We start from the raw sequence: 11940 nt of genomic DNA, 5'->3' as shown, positions 1-11940 counted from the left end.
CAACTGTGGAAGCTGCTAAATCATATAGAGAAGGACTTAGTTAGCAGGAAAAGGCACAATAGTTTGACAAACTAAAGTTATAGCTAAAACAATGGAGTCTGTACTGCTTGAATGACATCTGTGTTAACTGTTTTGCAAAAGGGTGGGGGAAATGTGTTAATCCAATGAGAAAGGATTAAAACATTTGCAAGACGTGTCTTCTGCTCTGCTGAGATAGTGATGATAAAATCTGAGTGGATACTAGTTTCTTTAACCAGGTCAAAGCAATCGAGAAAAACTGTAATAGGTGGTAAAGATACATAAGTATTAATTGAAATATTAGCCTAATATTTCACCTACCTGACCAGAAATGATAAGAACAAACACAAATGTTGTCAAGATGCTCGCACTGGAAATCCTGGGTCAGTTTGGTCAACCACAAATGCCTTTTGTTCCTCAGACAGTTTTTTTGCACTCTTCTCCTAGATTTGTTATAACTTTTGCCAGTCTATAGTACTCCAAATGTTTTCCCAGTCTGACAAATTAGTACAACGTAAAACATAACAATAATTACCAATTTTCAGCAGAAATAATCAGCAAAATTTACGAGTTTTGTTTGGTTCAATTGCATTGTTTGCGTTCAGTACCGCCAATATGGCAGACTGATGACGTGTCGTGAAAACACTCTATATATGACAGTACAACAGACAGAGATATTTCAATGAGATTTTCTGCATGCTTTTAAAATAAGTTTATTGTTGTACAATTTTTTTGTGTACATAGTTTGAACATTATGCTGGTGGGAGTCAGGAACAGACTACATCCAGAAGCAATATGAAACACTGGTTTACTTTCTTTCTTGCTTTCATGCTTTTGTGTCTTGCCATGTTAATCTACATTCATTTATTTGCAGTGCAAATAATTACATTGTGAAAGAGAAAATAAGAAAAATAAGTATACAATGAAAGACTTGCAACCTATGTGAAAAAGCACCCGTCTCAGAACAAACCATTTAATTATTTCTCTTTAATAGGGAATAATGTAAAAATAAGAGTATAAACTAACACTGAATAAACACTATTTCTAATACAGTTATCACCCATAGTGCAATTTATTTTATTCCATCATAGTTCCCATCTAAATCATCATTAGATATTGCATCCTTGAGAAATCATTCAAATCAATGCAAAAATTACTTTTTAGGGAAATCATATAAATAAATGCAGAAGTATTGCACTTAAAATTCAACACATTTGTAAGAGATCTAGGGTATTTTGCATTGCTACATGGCTGCCCTGTAATGACAAAGTGCATTATGGCCTCTGAAATGTTATTGTATGTTGTGTGTTCATTTGCTTTCATTATATAAGGTTTGGCAGGAAAAATAAACACATTCTTACTTACAGCCTACGGCACTGTCATTGTTATATCTAATTTGGTTGTTGGGCGTAAAAACAGTCTCCAAAGGCATTAACAACTGCTGTTTTTGTCGTTTTTAGCATCTAACCAGTGTGGTCAACACATTTGTATCAAATGAGGGCAAATATCACACAATATTTCATAAGCGTATCAGTAAGACAGCTGTAAATTCTGAAAGGCTTAAGGATAGATTGAAACAAAGATACTTGATGTCTTAATGTATTTCATTTACTAAAATATTATTGAGAAAAAGACACTAAATTGTGCAAAAAGCAGTGCATCGTTTCCGTTTTCAGTCCTGTGAGGTCTGATTTTTAACCCCTAGACCTCTCACATGAATACATACATAATATGATTAAACCAGTACTTTTTATGTCTTCAAATATATATTGAAATACAAGTGTGTGCTTCATAATAATATAAATTTGAACTGAATATATAATATTTTTTTACAGTTTACATTTTAGGGAAAATTAAATCACAGCTCCACAAAGCAAAAACTCCAACACACAGACTAAAGTGCATTCAAACTTGGGCCACAATGATTTACGTCATATTGCATACAGTTCACCTGCATTGTAGTCGTTGGCAATGGAAATGCTTAATATTGCCTCCCCTTGGGAATAGAAGTTTCCTTAGGATGCATTTTATCATGAGAAAAATCTTCAAAAGGATCTTGATGTAGCCTGAACTCCTTATAGGCTTTGAGAAAGGATTATTGTAAATATTCCATCTCCAAAGATTTGAATTGCTTTGCCAAAGTGAATCTTCACAAATGGCTGGTCAGCAAGTTTACTTGATACTGTATATCATCTCCACATCCACTAGTCAGATAAATTTGAGCCTTCTTTTCCGAGTTTGGAAAATGTACAATCCAAGTGGCATGCTTTCAAATGGATCACTCTGAGAGAAACAATGAAGCAAGACAACCATACATTTGAGGTAGATTTTAATAGTATGCAACTATTTAGACAAAATAACTGGACATCATGTTAGTGACTTGATCAGTACCTGCTCGCTCTCAGGAGGAATCTGTGCTGGCTGTCATATCAGGGCTTCACTGCTCCTCATAGCCAGCGGTGGGGTATGTCTCCCCTTCCTGACCCTGAAACATGTACTGGGACACAGTAGCAGGGATGAGGGCATTAGCCAGCTCCTGCACATGCACATAGAAATAGTTTAGAAAACAGTTTGTATTATTATGCAAGCATTAAGTTGCATTAAGCTTGTAACTATGTAACTTTATGGCCCTCTAGCGGTTGAAGAATTAAACTACAAGTTACTTGCGGAGGAAGATTGTTTTGGTAATTATGAGTTGTGCTTCAGTTCTGCTATTTTGTATGGAAGCCCGTTTCCGCCAGGTCAGAAAAAATCCATGCCTTAAAAAGTCGAAATTATGACTTACTTAAGTCATAATTACGAGATAAAAAGTCAAAATTATGACTTACTATGTCGAAATTATGACTTTAAAAGTCATAATTATGAGATACAACATCGAAATTATGAGATAAAAAGTCGAAATTATGACTTAAATAAGTCATAAATACGAGATAAAAAAGTCGAAATTATGAACTAAAAAGTCGAAATTATGACATACTTAAGTCATAATTATGAGATAAAAAGTCGAAATTACGACTTACTTAAGTCATAATTACGAGATAAAAAAGTCGAAATTATGATTTACTATGTCGAAATTATGACTTTAAAAGTCATAATTATGAGATACAAAGTCGAAATTATGAGATAAAAAGTCGAAATTATGACTTAAATAAGTCATAAATACGAGATAAAAAAGTCGAAATTATGAACTAAAAAGTCGAAATTATGACATACTTAAGTCATAATTATGAGATAAAAAGTCGAAATTACGACTTACTTAAGTCATAATTACAAGATAAAAAGTCGAAATTATGACTTAAACACATTGATCACATGACCACTTGACGCCTTCCGTTTTGAATAAGATGATTCGCCATACGCCTTTGAAGTTCCGTTTCCAGGAGTGTTCTAATGATAAACGGCACATTCCACAACAAATTACCTTGGCTTAAAACAGTTTGGAGCTCCAAGTTCAGTACACACACATATATATATATATATATATGTGTGTACTGAACTTGGAGCTCCAAACTGTTTTAATTTTAAATTACTCAAGTAAGTCATAATTTCGACTTTTTATCTCATAATTTCGACTTTGTATCTCATAATTATGACTTTTAAAGTCATAATTTCGACATAGTAAGTCATAATTTCGACTTTTTATCTCGTAATTACGACTTAAGTATGTCATAATTTTTTAAGGCATGGATTTTTTTCTGACCTGGCAGAAACGGGCTTCCATAATTTTGCGTGGTTTTCATTATGGTCGGAAATTAAACAGCTGTACCGTAAAACCCTGAAAGCAGGTAAGTAGCTTATGCTGTTGTAGTTTTTACTTGTTGAAATCAGTTTAGGGCTGCCACGATTTCGCTATTCAATTAGAGGACATGATTTAAAAAAAATCCTTGATTGCATTTTGCTAACCCTGGTGAAAAAAAAAAAAAACAGCTAAAACCAGCCTAGGCTGGTTGGCTGGTTTTAGCTGGTCAACCAGCCTGGTTTTAGCTGGTCATAGCTGGTCGGCAGGCTGGTTTTAGAGGGGTTTTGGCCATTTTTCCAGCCTGGCCAGAAAACCACCAGCTAAAACCAGCCTGACCAGCCTGGCCAGGCTGGGAGACCAGCTAAAACCAGCTACTTCCAGCTTAAACCAGCTAATACCAGCCAACCAGCCTAGGCTGGTTTTAGCTGTTTTTTTCAGCAGGGAACTGTTCATCGCGATTTCAAAATAAAAGTTTAAACCCTCACTCTAAATTTACACATTTTGATGTCCACCTATTCAAGAAATTACAGTGGATGTAGCATTTCTGTCATGAGGAAATTGGCAAATACTAAAGATTAGAAGACTTTTGATTTAAATGTTGGTTAGTCAAGGGTTTTCATGATACGTCATCAATCGGCTATCTTGGAGACACTGAATGTAAACAATGCCACTGAACCGAACAAACTTGCATATTTTGCTGATTATTGCTGCTGAAAATGGTCAATTATTGTTATGTTTTGGGCTGTAGTAATTGGTTGGACCACGAAAAACATTCGGAGTACTACAGACTGCCAAACATTATAACAAATCCAGGAGAAGAGTGCAAAAAACTGTCTGAGGAACAAAATGCGTTTGTGCTTGGCCAAACTGAACAAGGAATTCCAAAGAAAGAATCTTGATAACATTTGTGTTTGATCTTATTATTTCCAGTCAGGTAGCCCTGTTGAAAAAAAAACAGCATATGCTGGTTAGGTTTTGATGCTGGGATGCTGGTTTTAGCAAGGACCAGCTTAAACCAGCTAGAGACCAGTATAAACCACCTAAGGACCAGCATAAACTTGCTATGGACTTGCTTAAACCAGCTAAAACCAGCATCCCAGCATCAAAACCAACCTAATATGCTGTTTTCTTTTTTAACAGGAAGGTGAAATATCAGACTAATATCTTAATTAATACTGCTTTGTCAAAATAGTGTGTCCTTTCCTGCTTACTAAGTTCTTCTCTGTATGATTTAGCAATGTCTGCATGTTCTGCAGATGTTAAAATCTTTTGTATTGTCATTGTGGTGTATAGAGTGTAGATTAATGTGGGGAAAAAAGTAATTTAAAGCAGTTTAACATAAGGCAGCAACATAACAAAATGTGAAAAAATGAAGGGGTATGAATACTTTTGCAAAGCACTGAATATATAGGCTACATAGTGTAGCTTTAACTATCACAGTTGATTATTTGCGAATGTAAACTTACTGATTTCAAATTTGGGTCCATTTCTGTGAAGTTCCACTCGTTCAAAGACAGACTAAACGTGAAGGGCTGTAAGAAAGTGTAGAGTATTTTAAGGTCATTAAAATGAAAAGGCTATCCTCCCATTCACCTGTATGTTGGATTCACTCTCTCCCTGTATTGATTTAGACTTACATCCATTGCTGCAGCACCAGTTTCCATGCTCTGCTGGTGACTCCTCAGAAGCAGCTGTAAATCCTCCAGGCTCATGTCAACGTTCTCCACACCATCAGGAATCTCTGGTCTTGAACATATACATACAAATTAAAACAGATTTTTACATTAACTGAAGTGTAAGTAGAGCTTATCTGTGGAAAAGCAATAGTCTTAACTATCCTAAGTTGTAGATATTTGTTACTTTGATACGGATGATATAGTATGAGTATACCTCTCCAGCATTGGTCTTTTGGCCCTTCTTTCTCCCAAATTAGATCCTCGGCCCTCTAGGACGGACTGTACCATGGCAACAGGGAGGACGGGGGGTTCAGCGCACACCTCACAGGAGCCAAGAGGTACACCCTCTCCTCGTCCCTGCACCCCAGGACTCACTGGCTCTTCCTTAATCAGCATCAGACACTTTTCTCTAAACAAATAGACCACGTCTTAATCAATTTCCGTTGTATTCTTTCTCAAATTCTGTGTTTTCTTCCCTCATTTTATGCAGGGCAAAAATTTTAGGGCTATAAAAACATAGTGGCTAATATTAAAGGGATAGTTCACCACGAAATGAAAATACCGCCATTGTTTTCTCAGCCTATTTAGAAGAACGTTTGTTTCCTTACATTGAAAGTCAATGGGGTTCAAAACTGTGTTTTGAGGTGAACTATCCTTTTAAATCTGAAGGTCAGCCCACTCACCTAGATTCCTCTGCTTGCATTTGTAAAGCCATGGTGTTGGACTGTGAGATTTCAGTGACGTCAGAGATTATTGGCCCTCCTGTCATCACATTGCTAGCGGAACAGGATGCACTTTCTGTGGATGGCTGGTTGAACATAAAAGAAAGTCTGTTTGTCATGGTTTATTGATTGAGAAAACCATCAAAACACCAGTTGTAAAAGCCATGATACAGTGAGTAAAATCTTCTATGTCAGATCTTCAATCTTTAATATGAAAGCTTTCTCACCGACTGGATATAGAAGGATTCTTGCAAGGACTCTGTGGAGTGGCTATGGCTGAATTTTGAGGCAGGAGGGGTAGAGCAGCCTTCATCCAGCATGAGAGGACTGGGGAGAAGGAAAAATGCAGCATATAATTGATAGAAGCCACATCATTAGGTGTTCAGATCTTAAATACAATAAATTTATGACTGAGAATTACAATCCTATTGCCTTCTAGTGGTAAGGATGTGAAAGAATGTTGGAGCAATGTTGTTATTAGTAAGTTAGTCAGTCAAAAGTTGCAGTGGAATACCAAGCACTGGCTCTTGCAGGCCCTCTTACCCAGTTTGTTCTCATGCGTCACACTAGCTGACGGTGCACCTTTTTAATAGAGGGTAGAGGGTCATGCGCTACAGTTCAGGTGTGTGCGTGTTTGTGGATGCATGTGTGAGAGCAAGAGCTCAGGAGGTCTGACTCAGCATTCAGGTCCATTCATCCCAGCAAGGGCAGTGAATTGTATCAGCTGACTGTTTCCAGCTGAGTTGGCCGTTCCCTCTACTGTGTTTGTGTTGGAGCATCAGGCTGTTGATTGCTATTTTCTGTTTGCGCTTTTTTTGTGTGTGTATCAATACAAAATCAAGTGCTTCAGATTAGTATGTGCGTTACAGATGAATGGGTACACTCACAGCTTTCTCTTTATTCCCACAGTGCTGGGAGTGTTGGACTGCATCTGGCTAAACAGGAACTGAATCAGCTATTAATAAAACAGAGAAACAGAGTGTGATTCAGCGTTACTCAGTCACAAAATCTGCACGACAGCATCTTCCCCAATAATGGCTACATCAACCCACTGTCTCTTTGTGGTCATGAACTGTATGTCTTGCCTTGTTCATGACTTTCTGCTGCTGTGTGTGATTCTGCCTCAGTGACACCACCTCTCTCCAGAGAACGTCGTTCTGCCTAGATAGATAGATGGACATGCAGACAGACAGATAACAAATAGATGAGATGGATAGTTGAATAGATGGAAGATAGATAGATAGATAGAAACATGGATGATAAATAGATGAATGGATGGATGTTGGATGGATTAATGGATAGTTGGATAGATGGAATATGGATGGATGGATGGATGGATAGATGGATGATAGATGAATGGATACATGGAAGATGTTAGACAGATAGATAGATGGAAGATGGAATCATAGATTGATAGACAGATGGCTGGATAGATGGGTTATTGAATAGATAGATGGATGATGGATGGTTAGATGGAAGATGGAAGTTGCATGGATCGATGGTTAAATATATGGATGATAGATATGGATGGATAGATGAATGGATGGATGGTTGGATATGGAAGATGAATAGATAGATAGATGGATGTTAGATGGAAGATATGCATGGATGGATGGATAGATGGTTAAATACATATATGATAGATGAATAGATGGACGTTAGATGGATTAATGGATGTTGGATAGATGGAAGATGGATGGATAGATAGATGATAGATGAATGATTGAATAGATAGATAGATGGATGGATGGATGGATGGATGGATACATGGAAGATGGATGATAGACAGATAGATGGAAGATGGAATCATAGATTGATAGACAGTTGATTGGATAGATGGATGTTTGAATATATAGTTGGATGATAGATAGTTAGATATATGGAAGATAGTTGCATGGATGGATGGATGGATGGATGGATAGATGAATGATGAATAGATCAACAGATAGACAGATGTAATGGTAAGTAATTGTTTTGTGGTAGTCGCCCTAACTGTCAGGTGAGCTACTGAATGTGCTTTTGAGGCAGCTTAAACAAAACACCAAACCACTGAGATTCACAAAGCAGAGGAGCCAATGAATGAGAAGTAGGTGAAAAGTTAGAGTCATAATAGAGGTAAAAGGTTAAGTTGTTGTTGTTTGGGCTTCAGTTTTTGTTACTAAAGGATACACAGTAAATGACTCCATGGGATTAATTGGGTATGTGTGAATGTATAGCATCTTACTGTTTCATATCCTGCATCTGCATTTCCATGTTCTCTTGTTGGCTGCGTAGCACCTGCACCTCATACAACAGCTTACTCAAGTCCTCCTGGCGAACTTTGGTCTCCTCGCTCTTCACTATTGACACCTGCGAACACACAAACACATAAACAATCGTCAGTAATGTGAGATCATAAACCTCCAGCCTGTGTGTGTGTGTGTGTGTGTGTGTGTGTGTGTGTGTGTTTGTGTGTGTGTCAGGGTCTCTGACTCAGAGATAATAAAGCAAGAGTGAGAATCACTTAAAGATGAGATGTCTCACCTTGCGCTTAATGTGTTCAAGCAGATGCTCGTGGCCCTGGAGAAAATAGAGGTGCTGGAACTCAGTGTCATCTCGCTCAGGCTTCACCAGCCCACTCTGCTCAATATTCACCACCTTCCTGAAGCCGTCTGAGAGAGAAGTGAGAGGTTAACGCAAACACTGTTTCAATCCGAAGCGTCTGTGATAGCTTTGGGATGTTTGTCTGCACAGAATGATACTTACACATGTTGAGCTGGCGTACAAAGCTTGCCATGTTATTGTGTTTGAAGTATTTGGGCAGAACTTCTTTGGCAAATCTGCCCTGGTCAAAAACATGGAAGCTAGTGCCCGTCTAGAAGAAGAGAAAATAAGCCAAGAAGGAAACATGTCTCTGCTTTGATTATAGTTTGAAAGCTGATTTTTTTAAATGCAAAACTGAGACATGATTGCAGTCAATCAGAGAGAAGCATCTGCTCAGAGCGGCCTGCCTGTTTTTCAACCTCATTGAGTTTTCGCTATCTTCCTGCTGTTATTTATTTTATTGCTTTTTTTTGCACACACAAGCAGAATGTTAAATGAAAACAACTCTAGTGTAAATGATTTTTGATACACAGGATTTTTTAGCAAATGAATGTGCCCAGTACTGGTGATTCATTGCTAAATTTATGTTAAATTGAATGGTAGGGATTCTTCTTAAGTCTCAACTCAACATATTGATGCAAATAATTTATTTTAAAGAGTTTGTCATTGATTTTTATTTTTCCAAGTTCAGTCAATACACTTATTTATTGCCCTTTGATTGCACCTTTCATTGATGTTTATTTCAAATTAATTTCGAATTGAGATACGGATACTTTTCATACAGATGCACTTTGAATAGCTTGTATGATTAGAATGAATACTTAGAATATGATGTGTTTGTTATTAATCATTTTCAGATGACATAAGCTAGATCATCAGTGATAATAATAATAAATGCAGAGCCGTAGAGACCAAACCAAACGGTTAGGGTTAGAGTAAAACCATTTTAAATCTGCACATTTCCATTATTCACAAAAACTATGCCAGATTCACACAAGGCGGTAATATAAAACAATTAAATATATAATGAAAGTTTCTCTCAAATGTACTACAGCTAAAACAACAAACAATTTGCAACAATAAGGTTCTGTTTGTTAATATTAGTTAACTGCGTTTGCTAACATGAACTGACAATGAAAAATACCTCTAAAGCACTTATTAATCTTAATTTCAACATTTACTAATACATTATTAAAATCAAAAGTTGTATTAATGTATATTAATATTGGTTATTGAATTTGAGCTAACATTAAATAACAATGAATAGTTCACAATGAATAATTTCAACTACAAATGTATTGCTCATGGTTAGTTAACTAATGCGACCTTATTATAATGTGTTACCATGATTAAAATATTATAAAATATTTGCTTTGCTGACAGCATCTGTTTTGCATAATATTAGATAAAAAAATAGAAATTGTCGAATACCCAAAATTACAATTTTCTTTTTTTTTTTTGTCAAAATTTCGATTTTTTTTCTGTGGACCTCTAGTGCTCTCTTATAGTCCCATCATGATTCCCAAAAAAAATTAGACATTTTGATTAAAAAATATATATATATGTAACATAATAATTTATGAAAATATTTCTCTGATATTGTAATTTGGGGTAGGAAATAAAAAACATATTTATTATAAGATATATACACTATTAACTTAATATTTTCCAATATTTTAGTATATTGTTTTAGCTGTAGAATCTAACAAATAATTTCAAGTCGTTTAATTTAGTAAACAACATGTTTATGCTTATGTTTTCCCCCACAGACAATATTAAAGGGTCTGTATATTTGGCAATACATAGCTACCATTTTATTGCAATAGGACTATTATATTTGGGTGTTTTTGCTGTTAAAATGTTTAATCAGAGGTCCACAACAGTGAATTCCATTCTATTTCAAATCTGCACAATTTATCACTTAATTTATCATTGTATACACTACCAGTCAAAAGTTTTTGAACAGTAAGATTTTTAATGTTTTTTAAAGAAGTCTCATATTATCCAAAGTACAGCAATAAGAAATAAATACAATTTAGCAATATTTTTACTATTTAAAACTGTTTTCTATTTGAATATATTTTAAAATGTAATTTATTCATGTGATTTCAAAGCTGAATTTTTAGCATTTGAATAGTATAGTGTATATTACAAAAGCTTTTTATTTCAGATAAATGCTGATCTTTGGGTCTTTCTATTCATCACAGAATCCTGAAAATCAACTGTTTTAAATATTGATAATAATAACAATAAAAAAATGTTTCTTCGACAGCAAATCAGCAAAAATATTTCACAATATTACTTCTTTTGCTGTATTTTGGATCAAACAAATGCAGGCTTAATGAGCAGAAGAGACTTCTTTAAAAACATTACAAGTCTTACTGTTCAAAAACATTGGACTGGTAGTGTATAAACCAGCCAGGATGCCATCAGAATAAACTCACAGTACTCCAGCAAATCAGATGATTGGTCTCTGGGTCTTCCACAAGAGTCCAAAGTTTAGTGAGGAAAGCAGGTACATTGCTGGCGTATCCTCCATCCACACCTATTGAGCCTGGGTTCTCCTGCATGGCTACACTTGGACTTGAACAGATGAGTTTTTAATCCAGTAGTATTTTAGTCCATTTCCAAATCGATGTTCTCTTGGGATGTGTGTTGCTGATGCTGTGCCTCTCTCCTTCTCTTCCTTTCTCTCTCTGTGGCCTAGTCATAGGGCCATATCGCTCCCTGCCATTCCCACAGGTCAGAGTCAGCATAAAGCAATGGCCTGCAGCATCACCGCTATACCCCCTCACTCAACAAAGCAGCCCACAGGAGAACAATACCGACCCACACAAAGCCTAGAATAATGCCACACTGTCACGCCAAACAGCACAATGGCCAAACACAACCTGCACAGGAGAGTGTGCTGGGCAGATGTGTGGGGTTTTGTGTGGGTTTTTAATTGTCATTCATGATGTTAAGGTTGTTGCTGAGAAAAAAAAAAACTGCTTGTCTTTCCACCTGACCAGATGATAGTTGAATTAGATTCAGAATCAAATAGCATCTATCTATCTATCTATCTATCTATCTATCTATCTATCTATCTATCTATCTATCTATCTATCTATCTATCTATCTATCTATCTATCTATCTATCTATCTATCTATCTATCTATCTATCTATCTATCTATCTATCTATCTTTCTATTCCCCCATTCAT

The 11940-nt window shown here is 36.1% G+C and overlaps 1 protein-coding gene across 1 annotated transcript; it reads right to left on the bottom strand.

The window, feature by feature from the left end:
- Positions 1-728: 728 nt before the first annotated feature.
- hsf4 (heat shock transcription factor 4) lies at positions 729-11469 on the bottom strand. Its single transcript, XM_073850883.1, has 13 exons — positions 11183-11469; positions 8901-9009; positions 8679-8806; positions 8380-8504; positions 7241-7316; positions 7043-7110; positions 6383-6482; positions 6117-6241; positions 5648-5842; positions 5395-5503; positions 5224-5289; positions 2410-2554; positions 729-2301 (listed from the first exon to the last, which is right to left on the bottom strand). Exons 1-12 carry the CDS (start codon positions 11306-11308, stop codon positions 2456-2458), a joined length of 1326 nt encoding a protein of 441 aa, XP_073706984.1. The 5' UTR covers positions 11309-11469; the 3' UTR covers positions 729-2301; positions 2410-2455.
- Between the last annotated feature and the right edge of the window lie 471 nt (positions 11470-11940).

Source organism: Garra rufa, chromosome 11, assembly GCF_049309525.1.
Source record: "Garra rufa chromosome 11, GarRuf1.0, whole genome shotgun sequence".
NCBI classification, from domain to species: Eukaryota; Metazoa; Chordata; class Actinopteri; order Cypriniformes; family Cyprinidae; genus Garra; species Garra rufa.
This window is presented reverse-complemented; position numbering and strand designations above follow the sequence as displayed.